Genomic DNA, 24,596 nt, shown 5'->3' with positions numbered 1-24,596 from the left:
AGTTTCAGTAATAACTGTTCAACAATAAGTAATGTGATATTGTAATGGCTGCTTGTTTCATATAACTTGGTAAATAAATATCCTTATTTACTAAAATGTGAAATTAGGTTGTGAAGTGAACCTGGGTCTGAAGTAACACTGAAATGACGTGAACCCATGTATACTTTAAACATCCAGCTGTAAAGACTCTATTTTCAGATTCCCTTGAACATTATTGGAGGTTTGAAGTGTACAAAGATTCGGTTCATGATTTAACCAAGAAGATACAGGTTCACTTCCCTTCATCTCAATTCACACTTCAGTAAACTAGGTCCACTTTTCATTTAAAAGGGTATTTGCATAGAAAAGAAAGGGATACTGAAAGGCTGTTGAAGGGCAAAGAATAGTTAATTTACTGAATAAAAGATCAATTTGGTGGTTTTTTTTTTTATCTAACTCAGCTGGCCACAACTTGAAGAAACTTCTTCACTAACTTCTCCCTGTCCATTTTCACAGGGACACGGACTACAAGCATGGTGCCATTCTGGAATTGGCTAGAGATGCTGTATTTAATGCAGTGTTTTTTCTGTATATTTGTATTAACCTTTTACCCTTCAGACATTGTTTCTTTGCAGCACACGTGCTGTCTGATCAGTGAAGTAATTTGTGCCATGTACTGTTGCTTTGCAGTTTTGTCATGCTCTCTGTCTTAGAGCATCTCCCTTTCAGACGTGAATGGCTCTTGATTTATTAACAATTAGCTCAATAAATACATTTTGGTTTTTAATAATTAATGTGTTTATGCAATGACATTTTACACGTAATTGAAAACTGGAAAACAAATACTTTTTTTGGTTACATTCTAATGGATAGAGATTTTTTTTCTCCTTTAGATATCAGACCTATTAGGAAGACAAGAACATTATTTATATACAGTATATATATATATATATATATATATATATATATATATATATATATATATATATAATTTTTTTTTCCAAATTTAATTTTTTTACAGCAAGGCAGTATCCACAATGGACAAAATAAAAGATGTCAGGTACAAAGGAAGATACCAATCTGCTGACTAGATACTGATAACATCAAATAACGATCATGCCAAAGGCCTACACAAGGCAGGTGCTACATGACAATAAAATTTGTTAACTTGAATAGCAATGAGTAACAAATCCAGAGACATCTCCAAGGCGGCCATACATGGTTTGAATCTCTTCCGGTTCAGCAGGAACCAGCCGAGAGTCAAACCGTTTATGGACAGGCTGAATGTACCAAGTTGATCGACCATTCAACTTGGGTACAAGCAGCCTGCCAGATTTGCTTGCAAATACCGCAAGTGGCTGCTATAGCCGCTAGCGATAATCACTGTCTTCTCCCGGCGGGGATTTTGCACAGTGCTTTTGCACAGTGGGAGAGGGTTAGAATCTCTGTGTCACATTTATTTTCTGCTTATTTTCATTTGGGATAAGAGGTGCGGTGACTGTCTTCACCCCAAGGGGGATGTACACCGTGGTAAGAACCTACCTTTCTCTGTAAAAAAAAAAAAATGTTTGGCTGAAGGTGTGCTTTAAATGCTTTAATCTGCTTTGATTAAAAAAAAAAACAATTCAATTAAGTATTAATGACACTTTTTTGGCATTATGGTCCCTTCAATTCATGAAACACTGCAACAGTTTCCGTAACAGTTGTGACACTTAACAGATTAATATAATGTGATTATTTGCGTCACTTTTAGAGCCTGATGGGAACTCTGAGAGAATAGTTCCCCATCAGGTCCACTTTGCTTTTGATTGACAGTGGATACAGTGGGCAGATTTCATAGCCACTATTGTGCTGAACAGTGGCTATAAAATCCACACACTATCTTCCACTGTCAATCATACAGGAGGCATACCTGATGGGCAACTAGTCTCAGAGTTCTCCATCAAGCTCCCCCAGCCAACAGCAATATTCATCTGCCATGCGTCTGCCTGTCTGCATGGCTAAGTAATGTTGAGCCATGCACAGAGTATATGCTATGGACACTTCAGGTTCCGTGTAGCAGAACTGTGTACCTGTTTCCAACAGGTACATAAATATTTTGAAAGCATCAAAACTTTTGGTGCAGAGGTGTGACAAAATTCTAAAGGAGCGTCTGTGACACTCTTCATTAATTTTTTTTTTGTTTCAGATATTGTGGGGAAGGTTTAGAACTCTTGCTAGGTTTACTGCAAGTAAAGTAGGGGGAATTCTAAAACAAGTTGCAGATTTTCCCTTACTTGCTGCTTGGTAAAATGTTATAGCCAGAACAGAAATTAAGGCAAAATCTTGCTAGCAGAGCACCAGATAGCAGTAAATCCTGAGAGGTGGGTTCTAAACTTTCCCCAAGTGTAATGTTCTGCCAGCACATCATATACTCAAAATGGGACCATTTATTAGTTACAAATAAGCAATGTTTTTGATCTTTTATTCCAGTCCAAGCACTCCCCCATAGAGTGCAGCGATAAAAGCGTAGTACAAGGGTCAGTAGATAGGGATGCCACTGCACTGATGTCACTGGAACTGATAAGCGATGTGGTCACGTGGCTGGATGTGACAGGAGATGCAGGTCACCAATGAGAAGTGTACAGGAACTGGCCAGGGAGAGACAGAGTCAGGGACAGGCTGGGTGAGCAATTTGCAGACTGCAAGGTACCAGAGTGGTAGGCAGAAATTGTAGTCAAATATTATACCAGGTTCAATACAGGAGTAGGTCAGCAGACAGAGGAGAACCACAGAAGAATTAGGGAACAAAAGGGGTCAGTAATAGATCAGGATCAAATAAATCGCAAGTCAGAGTACATTTATTCTGACTAAGCTCCGGGGGGGCAGAGTAAAACGCATTGGGGGCGTGGCCTGGTCGGAGTCCAGGCTGAGGTTGCCACTCCATTAATTTCATCATAGATGTGCTACTTCCAGGGGTTACCCTTCCTTTCTTGAACCTTTGCAGGAGCCAGGACGGGCTCCATCTTCTGTCAGCAGCAGCTGTGGATGTACTCTCCATATACCCCCTCCCTATTGAGCCTGAGTGGCCCACACAATTTTTCCCAGGTTACATTTGTAGATATCTCAGCACTGGAGCCTTGAAGGTCTCAGCCTTAAATAGCCCACATGGAGCTGCTATGTGCATGCCAGCGCACATAACATGAGATGCACAAATGGGCACGCCTGCGCACAAGTGTGTGACTGTGCACAGTTCTATGAATAGAACTGTGCACACAGACACACACACACACATGCATGTGCAAGTGCTTGCGTTAAAGCCCGGCTTTGCAAGCTTACTTGATCTTGCTGATATAAAAAATTAACGTCACTGTTTGCCTGATGAAGGAGCTTATGTAAGGACTCTGAAAGGTTGCTTGCTTGTAACTAATAAATAGCTCTTTTCTTGAGCATATGATATGATGGTGATAATCTACACTTGAAGATTCATGATGGTGGCACCATCCACTTTTTATTATTACATTGCTTGTTTCCCTTTGATTGCAAAACTGTTTAGAGTGCACCATATTTTCCATTACATGTTCCAACCTTTCTCCATTCTATCCAAAACTGAAAAAAAAGTTTTGGCTACTGATACACTTTAACACAAGTTAACCAATTAGGATATCACTTAAAGCTGAACTCCTGACAAACAGATAAGTAAAGATAAAACTCATATTTGAGAGAGGCTTTTAGGTTCCATATGATCTGTATGTAGCACCCTCCTAGATAGGTGCTAGGATTAGTAAGATTTAGTGCTGGCTCACTGTGCTCAATGGAGCTGTGTGTGTTTTTGCTAGGTAAATTTAGCTTGCCTCAATGTAACCAGTGTGGGTGTAATTAGTGTGGGCTAACTGTAACCAGTGCAACTGTTCATTTAGGTCAATCCAATGCTCTCAGCTGTTGCCAGTCTGTTTACTCCCTCTGCTTTCTAGACAGTGGTAGAATTCTCTGGAACATAGGTGTGGAGTTATGCAGACAGCAGTATATTTATGCAGTTCTGGCCAATGCTAGGGAGCAGAACCCTGAAGGCTGCTGGGAAACTGCATAAATACACTGAGAGACTGAGCTTCTGGGTCTTTTTCTGCAGAGGATTAGTCCAGCTTGGAGGGCTGCTGCCCTACAGGGCAATGCTGCCATGTGCTTGTCTGAATGCTGAGCCTACAGAGAGCTGACTGAGGGGGATGCCATCTGAGGATCTAGTCTGGTATCACAGGAAAAAGGTGTCACACGGATGTTGGAAGGAAGCAACCAACTGTCCCTGGACATTTTGTGGGTACAGAATACTGTGAGAGATCTTAGAGATTTTTGAGCTGCTGCCACCCCCTCTTGTGCTAGAGAGTCAGCTGTGTGTTTGACCAAAGTGGACATGGGCTGGTGTCCTGAAGAGCTTAGTTTATCTCATTCCTTGTGGAGGGACTATTCTCTTATTGCTCTAAAGAAAGGAGTTTGTGTTTAAAACTGTTTCAACTAAAAGCCAAGTCAAAGCTTGCTATAGGCAAGGACTTCTGCTTCAACCTTTCAGAAAGGAGTTAATTGTCCTCAATCTGTACATAGTTTTTGTTTTTCCTCAACCCTATTCAAGTTCTCCAAAAATAAAAACAACAAATACAACAACTTTAGGTTATTGAGGAAAAGTGTGTCTGAGATTGCGTGCCTGGTTGCGGCAATCCACTGGGAAGAACCTGGACAAATTTACAGTGGCTCCTACAGGAGTCAGCGCTACATGTATTTATGTCCATCCAATTCTAAGATTTACACATCTCTGCCACAAGGGTTCTTCCATGTAGGAACCCTTGAAACAATTTTCAAGTCTCAGGGAACCCTTGAATAAAATTATTATATCTATAAGATATAATAATAAACAGTGTTTTTTTTTAAACTCCAGTCTTACTAAATCCACCCAGTGTGGCATACCTACAGTATTTGACATATTATTTTACCCCCTTGCATTATGTGGCAAATTATATAAAGTAATAATCATGAAATTAAGTGGAAAATAATAAGTGAAACTGTAGTCTTTCTGCTGGGAGCATTGCCTTCTTAATTTGGTGGTCAGGGGTAGACTTACACCTTTCTATTGGTGGTCTCTGGTGGTCCACTTGATGGTCAGTGGAAAGGATGCCCCTTACATTTGTAGTAATTGTGGAGCTCCTTACAATGATGGTCAGTGGGAAGAATGCCCCATCACCTTGGGGTTTGATGAAGAGAATGGCCCTTACGCTGATGGTCAGTGGGAAAAATCCCTCCATTAAAAAGGACCATTGGGAGTCAGACGAGGGGAGATGACTGGTTCTACACTGTTTGGTCTACCATGTGACATTGGTACTGAAACTATTCTCTTTTCATTAGAAGGCTTTGACCCCAAGCGGATAATATCCCCTGAGGAAGCCCAGTTTCAGGGTGAAACATGTCGGGATCTACATAAAGGCTGCTGTAAACATAAGTACTGTACCATATGAGTCATACTGTATATGTTTTTATGAGGATATAATACCTTCTTTTAATCATTTGATAAAATAAATGTTGAATTTTTTAATTAAATCTACTGGATCATTTTTGCATTGCACCTAAAAAGTCCCATCAAACTGCAACGATACGTTCAAATCAAGGGATGTGGTGTGATAATCATGGTGACTTATCCACAACAAATTCTATCTAGGGACTGTGAGGTGAGTTATTAATCCTAGACTGCTCAAGGACCCTAGTTTCACAAAACTCTAGCCGATTTAATATATACAGTAATCTATACACTGTCTTATACACCGTGGCACTGATGGGCATATTTACTGTGGCTTATTTACGTTGACTTAGTTCTGAGCATACTTATACTTATTATGTCGTAGTACACCAAAGTGGAAACAAATGTTCTTGATCCTAACCCATAACACACATGGGAATTCCAACAGAAATATATGATTTTATTTAAAATCCATTATTTTACTCTTAAGGTATTTCTATTGTCACCATATGGGATGCATAAAGTACAAGCTACTTATTATTAAGACTGAGAATGTGAAAAATGCAACTGCAATTACTTAAAGAGATGACAGGGAGCAAATATCTGACTTCTCACAATTTATACAATGCAGAAAGTTTTTGTGTCTTGTAACTTGCAATACAGTTCTAGCTCAATGTTCATACTGCAGATGTTTAAGAAATTAAACTCTCACTAGCATACTGAATTCTCAAACTGGAATCCCCTGTGAAACATGTCATTGCTTATACTTAGTATGACCTTTGTCTCCCCATATGGACATCATAGAGTACAGTGTTTCAACCCAAATCATGTTATATCTGTAATTAAGGCATAGTAGGTGGTAAATATTGCAATTATTTTTTAATAGTAAATAAAAGTGTAATTTGTATGTAGAAAATGAGAATAGTCTCTGTAAGCAATTAGAAGTCATGAAGTCATGTGTAATGCTCTTGGGGAAAGTTTTTATTACTAGTTAGCAGCATGTAATATTTGTGATATCATCCAAAAATTTCCCAACTGAACCAATATGTGCTGGGAAATGTGTTCCATTTACTTGTTAAAGCGAAACTCCACATTTGCTGTGAAAAAAAAATAATCCCTACAAGTCAATGATTTTGGAAAACGTGTTACTTTTTTAGGGTTACCGACACATTTAAGTCCCTTTCTTTTTTGGGTCTGTGTGCTATCACGTCATTATTAGCTCTAATATTATATATACTGCCTGAAAATAAAACTGTGAACCAATTACACAAACAGAAAAAATATATTTCTATGCCTTTTTATGCATAAATATTATAAAGAATGTTCTCTATTGCATGGTAGAAGGAAGTGACATTTAAAAGGGGGTAAAAACACAGGATCTCCCATTGGTGAGGCAATGGAATAGTTAGTGTTCACCTGAAGACTGATAGTTGTTTTTGTCCAAATGCCTGACCTTACTGTATCCTTTTTTCTGAGCATATAGTCTGTGTGGTCAGCCTATTGACAGAGAGCAATGGTCAAACTTCAGGTGACCTCCTGACAGGGCAGGACTGGTACCATTTGCCCCCCAAGGATATGTTGGGCTGGTTTCTATAAGACCGTGGACATATTTCATCATTCAGACATCAGTGCAGAGTCAGTGAAACATGCTGGACATCACACAGCTACCTGCTCCTTTTTCAGATATGCGATCACAGGGTCTGGAAGAGGGAAGACCTCCAGCACTAACCTTATTTGCAGTTCTGAGATGTCATGTGACCAAATGCAGAGGGTTGCAAAGCAATCTGAAGTTATATGATGTGAAAAGGTGTATCACTGTAATGGTGGGACATCCTCCACCTTTTGCCATACTCCCCAATCAACGCAGTACAATGGTACTATTTGATTTGTACATTTTCTTTAACCCACGGTCAGTTGTGATTGGCCACCAGGCCAAAGGTTCTCAGTCCTCCAGTGACCCCTGACACCCCAGGTAAAAGTTCAAAATGAGCTACATAGTGGGGGAAGCATAAACCCTTCATCCACAGCCATAACAACTATATGCTGAATGCTATATTTCAGGAAAAGTATAGAAGCAGATTGAATTAGATAACAAACAGTTTACCAAAAGTGAAGTTTTTCTTTGAATGGTCAAACAAAACCATTAGCTACAGTAGGTAAACTCCCATGTATTTAGTCTGATTTAATAGAGACATGAGGGTGAATCAAATTATCCTGGAAGTGAAGGGATGTGTGACATTAAAACTTTTATTCCTCATCTTGCAGTTACATAATCAGACTGAATGAACTTGTAACTCGGTAGTACAGAGGATTACTCAAATCTGGGTGGATGCTCTAAAGTTCAGTCGCAACCACAGTCTAAAAAACTTTAAAGCGTTATTGAACTGTGAGCCAAAAATGTAATATATTGTAGCTTACCAATCCTTAAATGTGGTGGCTTAATTTATTTTCTTTTTTTCCCTCTATTTTCACCTGGTGATTTTGCATCATACAGGCATGCACACAGGCCTGAGCCCACCCTATTTTGAAGCCTATTAGAGCTTCTGGCTTAAAAAAAACTGTCCCCTGTAAGTCATGCACCCGGTGCCTTGAAAGGGGCCGGATGCATGAATAGGGGTAGGCCCCGGCGGCCATGGATAGATGCATGCTATACATGCATTTATCCATTATGCATATAAGGGGTGGCGAGTAGAGAGGGGGTGGCACCCGGGCGCCCCAATGGTCGGGCCGCCACTGGTGTAAACCCAGCCTTAAGGTTTAATACTGCTTTAAGATCTTACTCTTTGCTTAACCAATCAACTTGGAATTACCTTGATCAGTATTGCCATGCTACCCATTGTGACGTTCGCATAAAAATATATGGACAAGTGGCATAACCCAGGTGATGCTCCATCATGCTAATATTCCTCAACTGTGTAAGCCAGGGAAGGGGAAATGCTTGGATTTCTAATGGGGGATCATTTCAGACACAGTGGGGTTGAAACTAAAACTGGAGAGTGCAAAATCTGGTACAGCTGTGCATGGTAGCAAATCAGCTTCTAAATTCAGCTTGTTCATTTAAGCTTTGAAATAAAACCTGGAAGCTAATTGGTTTCTATGCAGAATCCCCCCAGCTTTTGCACTCCCCAGTTTTAGGCCTGGTTCACACTAGTGCGATGACAGACACCGCATGTGATTCGCACCACACTGCTGTACAGATCACATGCGATGTCTGTGCGATGTGATTTCAGCCATACAAGCTGTATGGCTGAAATCGAATTGCAGTCACACCAAAATGGTGCAGGACCCCTTTTTTGGTCCGCACTGGAATCGGATCGCATGGATGTTCACACTTATGCGATCCGATTCCTGCACCATTTTACAGTTCACACTGCAATCTGTGAACCGATCTGGGGGTGTCGTTAACTTTACATTGACACCCACAGCGGTTCGCAGATCTCAGTGTGAACCACTGTGCGATTCAGGTGCGATGTGGGAACCTGCACTGGATTCGCAGGGTTCTCGAATCGCACAAGTGTGAACCGGCATTTCAATCACAGCAAATCAACCCCTTTATCAGCTTTTTAAATTTTTCTTAAAAGTGGGACATGATAAACTATTGTATCGTCAACATTATCTATTTAAATTGTACTAGTATACTATCACTACTCTTTAGTAATATAATAAGATACAGCAAAGATATAATTTTTTTTACATATACTTTATTGTTATTACACCTATAGTAGTATTTTAAGCAAAGAATGAAGGAAGAGAACAATGCCTAGAGTTAAAGCACATAAAGACGTCAGAGATGAGCAATTGGATTCAAGATTAGGTTGAAATCATGATTGCTGGATTTATCACTGGTGTCACTTCTAATAGTGCTTCTTTAATTCAGATTCATATAAAACATACACGTGAGACAAGAAAAACTACCAATTTTCACAGTTTCATGAGGTTAAAACTCAAAGGGTGATGTCAGATTAGTGCTTTTAGCACAGGGTCAACATCAATACATTTTTAATTAAACACTCATGACAGTGTGTTGGCAGAATATTTTTAATAAAGCAGTGTGCAAGCACTAGACCCAAATGAAATGCTGTAAAAACGTAATCATATTGTAATATTCTGTGTTACTGGCGCCTGAGTTTTGCTGAGTTTATGTTCCACAAATTGCCATTTAGTGGTCAGTGACTGTCTATCTATTTCAGTGTCCAGCAAGTGCCCTTACTGGCCACTGAGGAGATCGAATGTGCAATTGGACTGTACATTAAAGTATTTCCTGAAGAGAAGGATATTGTTATGAATTATGGGTATTAAATTATTGTGAGCAAGTAACCAAAAAAGTTACAAAACACAGTTCTTCTGAAATCCTCTGGCCTGTAAAAGTGAAATGTATGTCTTTTGCTGAGTTTGTAAGCCTCAAAATACAGTATGCAATATTCAACAACATTTAAAACTGAACAAGGGTCAATAAAATCTAGAAATTTGGATAAGGCTAGAAAAAGAATGAATGGACTACATGTTGCAGGGTGTAATAGGTAAGAGACCCTCTTTATTTCAGTAGCACAAATTTATAGAGATATAGAGTATATGGAGCCCTGAAAAACAAGGTCATAGTGGTCATCCAGGCAAAGCAGAGAGGCGTATACAGTATATATATTTTGGGAGAAAAGAAAAGAGAGGCAGTAGGACTAAAAATAAAACACTACAACAGGAAAAAAGAAAGTGAAATGGTAAGGGGAAGGCTGGGAGGGCAAGGAAAAGACGCAAGAAGAGAAGGAGTGCAAAGGTATAGAGGAAGGGGAGGAGGATATTGAAGACAGATAGTCAGTAGGGAATCATCAAACCATGGAGGGTTGTAAATAAAGTCTCCCAAGTTTTCTATCTAGGAAAGAATTTGGCATGGGTGTCAGTCAATAATGTCATCAGTTTTTAATTTATCATAATGCCAGTTAACCTGTTTTTATCACTTCATATGGGAATCTTCCAGACCCTAGCATTATTAATCTGAAGGTCATGAAAATGTGAAGGACTAGCGCTTGTTCTGTATGGAAATGTTAGGGATGGTTTTATTAAACACTGCCTCATAAAAGTTTTACAAAGATTAGTGGAAAGTAATGTACAAATGAGATTATTAACCCGTATCCAAAATCTGTCCTTGAAGCATGCTGAAAAAGTGTGCTTGGACTGTTACACTGAGATCCCTGCCTTTTGCCCTTGCCATTTTTTACTAATCTCTCAATATATATATATATATATATATATATATATATATACTGTATATATACATTCACCGGCCACTTTATTCAGTAAACCTTGTTAGTACCCGGATGGACCCCCTTTTGTCTTCAGAACTACCTGAATTCTTAGTGACATAGATTCAACAGGGTGTTGGAAACCTTTGATTTTGGTCCATATTGACATGATAGCATAGTTGCTGAAGATTTGTCGGCTGCACACCCATGATGCGAATCACCACCCATCTTTCCGTTCAACCACATCCCAAAGGTGCTCTATTGGATTGAGATCTGCTGAGACTGTGGAGGCCATCGGCGTACAGTGAACTCATTGTCATGTTCAAGAAACCAGTTTTAGATGATTTGAGCTTTGTGACATGGTGCATTATCCTGCTGGAAGTAGCTATTAGAAGATGGATAAACTGTAGTCATAAAGGGATGGACATGGTCAGCAACAATAGTCAGGTAGGCCGTGGCATTTAAATGATGCTCAGTTGGTACTAAGGGGTCAAAATGTGCAAAGAAAATATCCCCCAAACCATTACACCGCCGCCACCACCCTGAACTGTTGATACAAGGCAGGATGGATCTATACTTTCATGTTGTTTACACCAAATTCTGACTCTACCATCTAAATGTTACAACGAGAATCATCAGACCAGGCAATGCTTTTACGATCTTCTATTGTCCAATTTTGGTGAGCCTGTGCAAAAGAGTGGCACCCGGTGTGGTCTTCTGCTGCTGAAGCCCATCTGCTTCAAGGTACGATGTGTTGTGCATTCAGAGATGGCATTCTGCATACCTTGGATGTAACTAATGGTTATTTGAGTTACTGTTGCCTTTCTATCATCTTGTTTGCCCATTCTCCTCTGACAAGTCATTTTTGTCCACACATCTTCCGCTCCCTGGATATTTTCTTTTTTTTTACCAACTCTGTAAACCCTAGAGATGGTTATGCAAGAAAATTCCAGTAGATCAGCAGTTTTAAAATACTCAGACCAGCCCATCTGGCACCAACAACTATGCCATGTTCAAAGTCACCTAAATACCCTTTCTTCCCCATTCTGATGCTCGGTTTGAACTTTAGCAAGTTCTCTTCACCATATCTAGATGTCTAAATGCTTTGAGTTGCTGCCATGTAATTGGCCGATTAGCAATTTGGTTACCAAGTAATGGAACAGGTGTACCTACTAAAGTGGTGAATATATATATATATATATATATATATATATATATATATATATATATCTACAGGACAGAGGACTGTGACCTTTTATTTTATCATGGAAGCTAACTGTAAATCCAGGCTCCTCAGACTGAGGTTATGAGGGCATACAAAGGCATTATCCTTACAGATGTGAACAGACCACTCCCAAAAAAGAATGGGACTGAAGATACACTCCTTGTACTTTAGTATTTGAATGTTGCTCAACATTAACCTAAAAAAATAGTCTGGGTTTATTGGAGTACACTGTGTAGAACAACAAGGAATTTGTTTTCCACCCTGTTTGTGTTTTTATGGCTCCTAATTACTATATTTTGTCCTGATTTCATCTACATTATATTTGCAGACTAATGAGAATCCCATTTGTTTTAATTGGAAGCCAGGTCTCATAGCCGTCTTCTCCCTCACTACAAACATTTCCTTGGTTCTAGAAGTACACAGCATAGCTTACACATTATTCTGTCCCTGCTGACTTTATAACAATTGTCAGTCCACAGGCGTGGTTAGATGGCATGTACAAAGAACATTACAGCATCTAAAAAAACAATTTGTAATGGGAAAACAAGGTGTGTAGGTTGCTATTCCCAAGAATAAAATGATGCTCTCAATAGTCATATTATTAAAGGGACATTTTAATATATTGATCCACTGGTAGGACGGTGAAGTAAGCCAGCAGTCAATCAGCTACATTTCTCTAACTTGGTGACATTACTGGAATTGAGATGCTCTGTAAGTTAGAAAGTAAATGCCTCTAAATAAACCAAATATATAAAATTATGGGTAAAACAACCCTAATATGGGTTGTGAATGACCAGTTCTAAGTGGTGGGGCAATATGAGTGCTCTACTGCACAGGGACCCTGTTTGGCATGGTTGGACACAGATGCAGATGCAATTACAAATGCAATTAAGTATGGACCTCTCATAACCAAAAATGTATCTGTATTTGCACCAATGCACACCCCCTCCCCCCAAGAATTTCATGTCTTAGAACAGGACCTAAATACAATATTTACTTAAAGTAACACTAAAGACAAAAGTTTATTTTTTATTTTGGATGGCGTAAGGTAGGGTTATAACCCTTGTCAGTTTTTTTTGTGCCATATTTGTCCTACTGGGTAGATTTCCCTTCACTTACTGTCCACTGGACAAAACAGGAAGTAAGAGGAAATACCTCAGAATCTAGGGAATCCTCGGTTGTCACCAGGGTCCCTATTGAAAGATTTCCCCTTTTTTTACATTTTTCTGAGGACAACCTAAAATGTGTGATTTTCTTCCACTTTCTGTGATAATGGTAAACCTGACTAAAAAGGTTTGCCTTTCGTTATACTTTAGGATCTGTTTCCCCCTTGCAATGCTGATCCTATATTGATAAACCTAAAAAAAAAAGCTGAGGGTCTAGCCAGGCAACTGATTTCCCACTATTTCAAGGTCTGGTTCCAACTTTGGGTGGGTTCTGAGAATAGCAGTTTATCTGTAGGGTACAATATGGTGAGGAGAGGGTGGTGGCTTTTAGACCATCTCCTAACACTCAACCCCAAACCTTAGGCTAAAAATGAACATTAAACCTATACTAATACTTAAATTGACCCTGTTAAAAAAATGAGTGCTTAAAACCTTTGCTAACCATAAAAGGAAAGTATAAATACTTCCCTTTCCTGGTGCTCTCATTGCCAAACATTACTCCAATATGGTTTCCCATAATCCATAGTCCTCCAGGAAATTGACACTTCCAGGAGTGTCAATCTTCGGGGCTCCCCGCTGTTCTCACTGGTTCCTCCTTCTGACCTCATGTCACTACTCTAACCTTTCCAACATGTCTAAAAGAAAATAAAGTTTTACCTGGAGCAGGGCTTCTGTTTTTACTTGTTTACAAGCTGCTTTTTTAAACATTTATTTACAGGGTACATCAATGACATTTTCGTTTGCATATTAAAATATTATTTTTAGCATTGTATATTGAAGGGGCCTTTACATACTCTGTAAGGCCTAGTGTATACACATGGTTGGGGGGACAGTAAAAAGAGGTGGCTTAACTGCATTTTTGCCAACTGCACCTCTAAGCAGCAAAGGCATCGTAACAGGTGTATACTCATGGTGTGGCCATAATGCATTGCAAAAATGACCCCCCCCCCCCCCATCACGTGAATGAGGCTGTGCTGCAAACGCCCTGTAACAGGCTGCATTGCACGTAGTGGTGCAAGCTTTTAGGGGTAAATTACGCAGTGAGGAGGGAGGCCTCTTTACCACTTATCAAATGCCCTCTGAAAAGCGATCCCGAGTGGATTGCTCTTCGAGGGGCTTCTGCTAGTGTAAACATGCCCTAAGTTTGCTACTGTTAATCAAGGGCTGAAATGTACACGTTAAACCTGTGATAATGTTCATAGTAATTGAAGACAATCAGTGCCTCTATTGTAGTCTGACATCCCACATCAAAACGTTGCATTGTTTTACACACATAAATTGGCAGAGTTCATGACTTGGTAAGCTTTGTTATTTGATGTTCTTACACTGACAACATAAGGATATGAGCGCATGGTTACACAAAGACAAGTCTCCGGTTCCTAAAATGGAAATGCTATGCAGTTTTCTAATTACTGTATTCATGTATATCCCCACTCGCTATGTAAGTCACTTAAAACAACAGCTTGGCTCCCCGCCAATTTATTCTCTATTGATGAGGCAGCTAAACTAAGCAAATGACTTTCCTGTCAGGAAACATAGGCAAATGTGTGTGTTTTTCCATGACACAGCTAATTGTTTAGCGGGCTTTAGGTGACACTATTGCATAGTCTTATATTCGTTTATTTAAAGTGGTATTAAATCCAAAAGAAAACAATTGTTATGGTGCAGCTCATCAATTCTTAGATGTGGTGGCTGCATTAGTTTCCTTTCTTGGGCTTTCTTTCTTTTTCTATTTTCATCTGGTAATCTGGCCAGTAAGTCTGTTGTTTTTCAATAAGAACAAGCTCTCTTCCAGATGTAACACTTACAGAGATGAGACAAACCATTTATCACTGACAGGGGTGCTTACAATGATCAGCTTTATTTATGTAAAACTTTTATCCCAAATGGAAAAACTGTTACTGTACCTACTTATCCACTTGCCCTCCGGAAGATTTACCTCCCTTCACGACCAGGCCATTTTTTTGCTATACGCCACTGCGATACTGTATCCAAATGAATTTTCTTTCCCACAAATAGAGATTTATTTTGGTGGTATTTGATCCACACTGTGTTTTTTATTTTTTGCACTATAAGCAAAAAAAACCTGTTAATTTTGAAAAAAATATTTTTTTTTTACTTTCTGCTATAAAACCTAAATAACAAAAAATAAAAAATAAATCATATTTCTTCAATTTCATCCAATATGTATTCTGCTACATATTTTTGATAACAAAAATCCCAATAAGTGTATATTAATTAGTTTGCACAAATTTATAGCGTCTACAAACTATGGGATATATTTATGGATATTTTTTTTTTTTTACCAGTAATGACAGCATCTTATAGCGGGACTGCAATATTGCGGTGGACAAATCGGACACCTAACTGACACTACAGACATTACAGTGATCACTGCTAAAGATATGCACTGTCACTGTACTAATAACACTGGCTGGGAAGGGATTACCATCAGGTGCAATTAAAAGGTTAAATGTGTGCCTAGCTGGGGATTCAGTGTAGTGGGGGAGGTGCTTTTACTAGTGGAAGGCATGGATCGGTGTTCATGCTTTACAGGAACACAGGATCCATGCCTTTATGTACTAACAGAATGGCAATCTGCCTTGTTTACATGGGCAGACTGCCGTTCTGCCTGTGTACCGAACGATCACCAGGTGCCGGCGGACATTGGGTCTGCAGGACCCGCTGATCAGCTCCTGTAATTTGTGTTACAAATTACATGTGATCATATGCAGCACAGCCACCCTGTAGCAGTAAATGTGCTATAGGGTGGTCGACAAGCGGTTATAAAGTGTTAGCTGGAGTTTGGCTTCAATTTATTCGTGAATTAAAATTTGCTAGTACATCTAACACTCCCCTCCCCTCAGACTAACAACACTGCTGTCCAAAGGTGACCCCTGTGCACCTTGATCCAGAGTGGGGGCACAAGAGGTGTGTTATAGGCCAGATCACCAAGTGAAAACAGAGAGAAAAAATAATAAAATACCACTTGTGATATTTCAATAAAGTTATAACAAACCAAAAAAGCACACAGCACAACACGTGTAATCAGCACAGCTACTGGTGTGAATCAGTCCTAAATTCTAGCTACAACAATAAAGGAATGAGTAAACATTTATACATGTACATAACCATTTAATATGATCAAACAGGTATTTAATTGAATAGAAGACAATAAAAAAGTGTTTTTTATTTTGAAAATTTTCAAGGGGCCTTCTATAGGCTTTAGGGATTTTATTTCTAGTAATACCGGTTTTCTAGAGTTGCAATCAGTACTTTTCCTTGATTGTGTCTAAACTGTTCTTACTGTGTGAAGCCATCACTCTGGAGAGAGGGTAATCTAGTATAGCACTCTTCTGTTAACACCTCAGCCTAAAATGACTAATCAAGCTGGTCATAAGCGTATACATTTCTTTCCTCAGCCAGCATGTTGACCATAAGACAGATTACGGCATCCATGATAAGGGCTCTTTCACATGGGCAGCAGATCGGAAAAGTGATCTGCCGTGTATTAATTTACAAAAGTTGGTGGAACAGTGGCTTCAAAGCGTTCAGGAGGCAATCTTGTAGCCTACTGAATTTATATTTTGTTTTAAATCCCAAGGGGGATTTTGTATTAAAATATTGCACTGAAACCTTGAGCCAAATACTTGCCTCGCAGTTGTGGCACATTTCCATTGATCTAATGGGTGCATTTGACAGGTGACGAAAAGCAAAACATTGTGGTCTTGGCATGTATACAGCCCCGCTCGGCTACTATGGCAGACTTTAGTTGGTTGGTTGGGGGGAGGGCAGTAAAACCAATGCTCACTCGTCTGTTTTTACCACCCTCTAGCTGCCTGTGTGAAAGAGCCCTAGCAGTGGCTGTCAGAATACCGAACAGTGACTCCATCTGACTGGATGCAGGCACTGTTCAGTTGACAATGTTCCGACAGGCTCCTTTGTCAAAATTCAATTGAACAAAGTAATTTTGTCAATAGATTGGTGCTGGCAGAGCCATACACTGTTCAAATTTTGGCCAAGGCAGCAGGAATCAGCCGAAACTTGATCAGTGTGGCATTGTATGGTCATGGTCATCTAAAAAAAACTACAGTCAGCTATATACCATAATAAACTGTGCTGTAAGAGCTCTATTAAGGTAAATTAGATGCATGGCAACGTGATTGTACTTATGAATTCCTATTGGTATCATATGTGCATTTATATTTTAGATCTTTATTTTAAAATAGTAGGACTTTGCTGATCAAGGCTGACAAGTTTTGATGGTCCTAGGCATGACTGGGATGCACAAAGCAAGGTCCATATGACTGGCCTGCACAGAGTCCTGACCTCAACCCGATAGAACACCTTTGGGATGAATTAGAATGGAGACTGCAAGCCAGGCCTTCTCATCCACATCAGTGCCTGACCTCACAAATTCGCTTCTGGAAGAATAGTCAAACATTCCCATAGACACACTCCTAAACCTTGTGGACAGCCTTCCCAGAAGAGTTGAATCTGTCAAATGGGCCAACTCAATATTGAACCCTATGAACTAAGACTGGGATGCCATTAAAGTTCATGTACGTGTAAATGCAGGTGTCCCAATACTTTTGGTAATATAGTGTATCTTGACCCCAAATTCAAGGAACCATGATCGCTATGTATAAGATGGATCTAGCCGTGCATGATCCTGTATAATGCATATTACTCTGTTTGTAATATTAGAAACATATGCCAGTTCTCCCTGAGGAAGCAGGCATTGTCCTGTGAAATGTGTCAGTATTTTCTACATGAGAAGCCCCCTGTAATCATCAGAGAGCATGGTTATCAATTACTGACAAATATGTAATTCCAATGTTCACTATTGTTACCTAGTAAAACCTTTGGAGCAAGTAGAGACTACATAGTGTAGCCTCTTACCTAATTTTGCATACCATACGCCCTATAAGTATGAGGCTCTTGGGACTGCCTAGCTAGCAAAATTTAGAGAGTGAGACAAGAACATACACAAGGATAATATAGTACAGTAGAGTACAGCAATACAAAACCAAGATGCCTACACAGTAGGCCACCAGATGAAGACACGTAGGGAAGAGAGATGAAAGTCAAGGAGACAAAACCAAGGGCAATGACTGGTAAAAAAAATTAAATGATATCGAACATTTAGGTAAAATGATACTAGTCAGCTAGAAAGGGGCACTATCAGGAAAAAGGGTTACTTTTTGAGAAGTGGTGTAAGATAATGTACAAGATGGACCAGACAATACACATAGCAAGACAGGAGTACATTGATTATGGTTACAGGAATCCCAAAGGCAGGACAAGCCAAGAACATGGAGATAGCTGGGGATCTAAAACTAAGGCCACAGAATCAAACTCTGACATCGAGAACTCTAGCAGTTTCCTACAAGAGTAGCAGAAGTAAAAATAACCAGGAGGCCGACAAGAGATCAGAAACAGGTGTGCAAGGGCGAGGCTGATAGAATAGTTTAAAGCAGTGACACAGCGGAGGTGTAACAAGTGCAGGTGCTAGTCAAAACACTGGGACCGACAAGAATAGACAGACCTGGGGCTCAAATTGAGGAAGATCTAACAAGCTCATTTTCTTCCATAAACTGATTACAACAGTACACTTATTTAATTGTGAAAAGGTGAACATATTTTTATTGTCACAGAATATGCAAAAGACAGGTAATAAATATATTGACCCATGCATAATGTTATGCATACTTCTGGCTAAATATTTTTTTTTCTCTTTTGGGACCGTAGGTGGGCATGAGATCTCGAAATCAAGGTGGAGAAAGCTCAACCATTGGGCACAATGTAAACTGTAACAATGGCAATGCCTTAGAGGAGGAGAACCTCGGTGGAGATGCCAAAAACAGGAATAAAGTGTACAGAAATAAGGAGGGAGACATGCAGGTCTCTGGAACAGTTAAAAGACATGGTAAATCTACAGACACTGGTGACAGGAAAAACAGGAAGCTCAATGATCCAACCAAAGATGATCTTGTGAAGCTGCTCAGTGTTATGGAAGGAGAACTCCAGGTATGGTCATATTACTAAACTTTATTTTGTTCACTTCATTCACTTTTGTACATCAAAGCAACAGTAAAGTGAACCAATGAGATATTGAAATATGGGAACCGCTGCTGTAGGCTTGATTTCAAAGGAACAGATACCTGGCATCTTGATCCATGCTTCAATACCTAGTATGTGGATGGCAGAACAAGTATTTGTTCACTGAGGTCTGAGAAGTCCAAGTTCCACTTGCACCTAGGTCTTATTAAGGAATTAAAGTTGCTAATAAAGTGGGACAGGGAGATTTATTCTCTTTTTATATCTTGGCAGCAGGGACAGACTGATTTTTCGGGCACTCAGGCACTACCTGAGGGCCCAAGACCAGTAGGGTGCCCCATGAAAGGCTACAGCGGCTAGGTGCCATCCGGTGGATCAATAAAGACAACTAGCCAATGATAGAACTGCTGACACTCCAATTCCCCTCATCTTCAGCTCAGGCACCCTAAACACCCCCCACTACTTCATCTTTTGTCTGGCTCTGCCCCTCTTACTTCTCACCCTGCCCGCTGTCTTGGCTGGCATGCCTCAGCCACACATCTCTCTTTGGAGAGATTTCCTCTTACTTCTTCTTGCACCTACAGGACAGGATGTGCATGGAAATTTCCATAATGGGAAAAAAATTGTTGTGGTGTAACAATTCTCTGCTCTATCCAAAATAAAAAGGAAACGCTTTGGTTTTAGTACCTACCTCTTTTAAATTGTATTTCTTATTTATTTATTTTAAACAAATGTAGCCATTGCATCAGACAAATCCTTTCTCCCCCGCCACTCTTAAAAGCAGTAGTGAAAGTATCTTCTGCCCAGTTGTCTATTGTAACTAGACAGACTTCAATCTACAGTCATAGAATATCAAAATATCTTGTTGTAATAGTTTCAAAACTTAATTTCACTAGTAGGTTTTGAATGGGTGAAATCTGCAAGAGTAGATTTGGATCACAGAAAAATGGGGCATTGTGGCAGAAGTATCATGGTTGGGGGGGTCACATTATTACTTACAAAGCAGTCGAGGAATGTCAAAAGTTTTTTTAATGTAGTAGTGTTCTTTGATTTCTCCTCTTGTTCTGTTGAGGTGACCACTTGGGAAGTAGACCTGCTGAGGGCACCAACAGCAAATACAACCTGACAGAGGTTCTAATTTTTTTTTTACTAAAAAAGCAGTTTTTTACCATGTGCATCCCTGTTAAATAGATCCAGCTCACGTTATTGTCTTAGGGACAATGACTGCAATAAAATCCTAAAAATGGTTCCAATCTTCCAAGTTTCTTTTTTAAAGTTGTACAACAAGTAACCAGCTAAATACACAGATAAAATGCACATAAAGGAACTGTTAGAAATTATTTGTTATTCCTATCCATATAGTTGTGAGATTTACATAGCTCTGTCTCACAGCACAGCTTTGTCTGGCAGGACAGGAGACCTGATCTATCTCTGCTGCATTTCAGTAACACTTACAGGCCTTGTCCCGCCCCCACCTTGTGACTGGACAGTAAAAGAAGAAGCAGAAGACTAATTGGCTCATCTCTCTGTCACTCCGTTCTTTCCTTCTTTCACCATGTTTCTTGCACTGCGGAAAAAAATGATTGGCTCTTGGTACAGATTCTCCCTTCCTCAGTCTGAGCTCTGCTGCACGAGGACTACAAAAGACCAATACTAAGTTACATTCAGATACTCACACTGCTTGCAATTAAAAAAATGCATTTAAGAATTTATTATTTGTGATGCGATAATTAGTGCCTTTTATATGTGCAAGGAGTGTAAACAAGAAATCGAGTGCTATATATGTTTGCTTTACTATTTAAAAGCAGTTATTACTCGTGTTTACATTTGCTGTACGTAATTAAAAGTATTCTCAGACTCTAAGGATACGTTCACATCTAGGCGTTTCTATTTTACAGGTGTTTTTCGGACTTTCTTTCGTGTGTTTTTGCAGCGTTTTTGTACAGGTGTTTTGGAGTTGACAAGTCACCAATGAAAAGCAGTAAAACGCCTGTAATCTGCCATAAAAGTGTACTTTTTTGAGCGACGGGCGTTTTGCTTAAGGTGACAGAACGGTCAGATGTGAACAGGGGCCATTGAAATGAATGGGATTTATTTGTCTTGTTGGGTGTTTTTAGAGATGATGCTTATGCCCCGTACACACAAGCGGAATTTTCGTCAGAAAAATCTTGGATGGTTTTTCCGATGGAATTCCAAAGCTTGGCTTGCATACACACGGTCACATAAAAGTTCTCTGAACTTTCAAACGTTAAGAACGCGGTGATGTACAACACTACGACGAGCTGAGAAAATGAAGTTCAATGCTTTCGAGCATGCGTCGAATTGTTTCCGAGCATGCGTGTTTTTTTGCACGTCGGAATTGCATACAGACGAAAGGAATTTCCGTCAAGAACTTTTTCTGTCAGAAAAATAGAGAACCAGCTCTCAATCTTTTGCTGGCGGAAGTTCAGACAGAAAAAGTTGGATGGAGCATACACACTGTCGGAATATCCGATCAAAAGCTCCCATCACACTTTCTTTGATGGAAATTCCGACCGTGTGTATGCAGCATTAGAGCAGAAAATCGCCCAAAAACGCCTAGATGTGAACAGAGCCTTAAAACTTTAAATGATGCCAATGAAAATATATTGTTTTTTTCTTATATAAAATAATGGGTATGCATAATATCTGAGCCTGGGACAACAGACCATATTCTACATACCTATATAAAATCTTCTATTTATTAGCATTATGTGAGAAGGGGATTAAGTGATATGTTTCAACCACAGTAGAAAGACATCTTGTGCTTATTTGTTGTGTTTCTTAATACATGGAGAAAATTACTCGCTGAGGTCACATAAGCTGTGAGAGTAACAGATACTGCCACTAAATGAACTTTCTTAAGTACAGAACCTGATGCCACTAAGAGTAGATCGGTGACCTTCTCTAACACATGGAAGTGACTCTGCATTAGTGTTCTACCAGTCTTTTATTGCTGTATATTGGTTTTATTTCATTATTTTTCTATAATTATATTGTATCCCTGATTGTATTATTGGTATAAACAACAGAAAATGGACATATTGCTGTCATTTTTTTTTAAACTAGTATGTATAGATGTAGTGTAGTACATAATGAGGTTGATTTTCTAATACTGGAAAGTGCAAAATCTGGTGCGGCTCTGCAAAAAAAAAACAATCAGTTTCCAATTTTTTTTTTTTTGTCAAAGCCTAATTGAACAAGCTGAATGTTAGAAGCTGATTGGCTACCTTGCACAGCTGCACCAGATTTTGCACTCTCCAGCCTTAATAAATCAATAAAACATCCTTTTAGTTTGTCCATACTGGTTCACTGGATCTTTGTAAACAGCCCACTCTTGAGATGTATGGTATACAGTGTAGACAAGCTTCACTTCTAGCTATGGCTTGGGGGTAGGATGATTATAGATGATGTTTAACCACTTGCCTACCAAGCACTTACACCCCTTCCTGCCCAAGCCATTTTTCAGCTTTCAGCGCTGTCGCACTTTGAATGAAAATTGCGCGCTTGTGCTACACTATACCCAAACACATTCTTCATCATTTTCTGCACTGATAGGCGGCATTGATTGCCAGCACTGACTGGCATCGCTAATGGGCACTGATGGGTGGCACTTGTGGGCACTGATTGCTGCCACTGGTGGGCACTGATTGCTGGCATAGGCAGGCAATGGTGGGCACTGATTGGTGACACTTTATTGCTATATTGTAATCAGGGCACTGATGATCGCCAGACTGCGTGCCCCCGCGGGCGCGCTAGAGCGGCTGTTCTGGGACGCCGTCATATGACGTTGTTCCAGAACGAGAGCTGCACCGTCCCGCCATCATTTGACAGTGGGCGGGCGGTAAGCAGTTAAAGATACACGCAAGTAATCAAGATTTGATTTTCTATTACACATGTCATTAAGTAATGTAATATACAGTTTCTTACAAAAGTGAGTACACCCTTCACATTTTTGTAAATATTTTATTATAGTTTTCATGTGATAACACTGAAGAAATTACACTTTGCTACAATGTAAAGTAGTGAGTGTACAGCTTGTATAACAATGTAAATTTGCTGTCCCCTCAAAATAACTCAACACACAGCCATTAATGTCTAAACCGTTGGCTACAAAAGTGAGTACACCCCTAAGTGAAAATGTCCAAATTGGGCCCAATTAGCCATTTTCCCTCCCCTGTGTCATGTGACTCGTTAGTGTTACAAGGTCTCAGGTGTGAATGAGAAGCAGGTGTGGTAAATTGGGTGTTATATCGCTCTCACTCTCTCATACTGGTCACTGGAAGTTCAACATGGCACCTCATGGCAAAGAACTCTCTGAGGAGCTGAAGAAAAGAATTGTTGCTCTACATAAAGATGGCCTAGGCCAGTGATGGTGAACCTTGGCACCCCAGATGTTTTGGAACTACATTTCCCATGATGCTCATGCACTCTGCAGTGTAGTGGAGCATCATGGGAAATGAAGTTCCAAAACATCTGGGGTGCCAAGGTTCGCCATCACTGGCCTAGGCTATAAGAAGATTGCCAAGACCCTGAAACTGAGCTGCAGCATGGTGGCCAAGACCATACAGCGGTTTAACAGGACAGGTTCCACTCAGAACAGGTCTCGCCATGGTCGACCAAAGAAGTAGAGTGCACGTGCTCAGCATCATAGCTAGAGGTTGTCGAAATAGACGTATAAGTGCTGCCAGGATTGCTGCAGAGGTTGAAGGGGTGGGAGCCAGCCTGTCAGTGCTCAGACCATAGTTCCAATCAGTTAGTTCCAATCTGGCAGCTGAGTACAAAAGGGGCAAAGAAGTAGAATGGTCAAGGTACAAATCCAAGGTCAAATAGGTTTCCAGGTCACAACAAGTTCAGACAGATCACACACTAGAACAGGAACAAGGGGAGACTGAAGATAATCCAGCCATTTGGCAGTGTCTGGGCTGGGCTTATATAGGGAAGTTTGAGGTCACTTCCTGTGCTCCTTCTGGGTATTTTCCCGCCTTTTTCCATCAGGTTGAGGTCACTTCCTGTGCGCCTCCTGGGCATTTTTCCTGCCTTTTTCCATCAGGTTGAGATCACTTCATGTGCACCTCCTGGGCATTTTCCTGCCTTTTTCCATCAGGTCTTCTGTGCAGGTGCGGGTTGGCGCACTGAGGCGTCTTTGGCGCATGTTCAGTTTCCACGGATTTCCTCTTGCGGCAACGCGCCATTGGTGCATGCGTAATAAGCACTGGACTCTTACAGATTACAGAGCATCCCCCGAAGGGATGAAGCTCGCTGAAAGAACCGCCGGAGAAGCTCTGGAGCATGGATATGCGACAGGGTTGAATCGGGACAGGACAGGGAAGGGTCCAATGAACTTAGGGCCCAATTTCTTGGAGGGACAGGCCAACTTCAAATGCCTGGTAGACAGCCAAACCTTGTCTCCCAGTAGAAAATCCAGGACC

At 40.1% G+C, this 24,596-nt stretch overlaps 1 protein-coding gene across 3 annotated transcripts in view; it reads left to right on the top strand.

Moving 5' to 3' along the window:
* The window catches only part of FILIP1 (filamin A interacting protein 1), a 234,768-nt gene that overhangs the window by 117,229 nt on the left and 92,943 nt on the right, over nucleotides 1-24,596 (top strand). For all 3 annotated transcript variants that reach the window (XM_073626815.1, XM_073626816.1, XM_073626814.1), the window contains exon 2: nucleotides 18,838-19,116. In XM_073626815.1, the coding sequence (XP_073482916.1) occupies nucleotides 18,844-19,116 (273 nt within the window). In that variant the 5' untranslated portion in view covers nucleotides 18,838-18,843. The remainder of the gene's footprint in view (nucleotides 1-18,837; nucleotides 19,117-24,596) is intronic.

Source organism: Aquarana catesbeiana, linkage group LG04, assembly GCF_042186555.1.
Source record: "Aquarana catesbeiana isolate 2022-GZ linkage group LG04, ASM4218655v1, whole genome shotgun sequence".
Lineage (NCBI taxonomy): Eukaryota > Metazoa > Chordata > Amphibia > Anura > Ranidae > Aquarana > Aquarana catesbeiana.
Note: the sequence above shows the minus strand (reverse complement) of the source record. Positions and strands in the feature narration are given on the sequence as shown.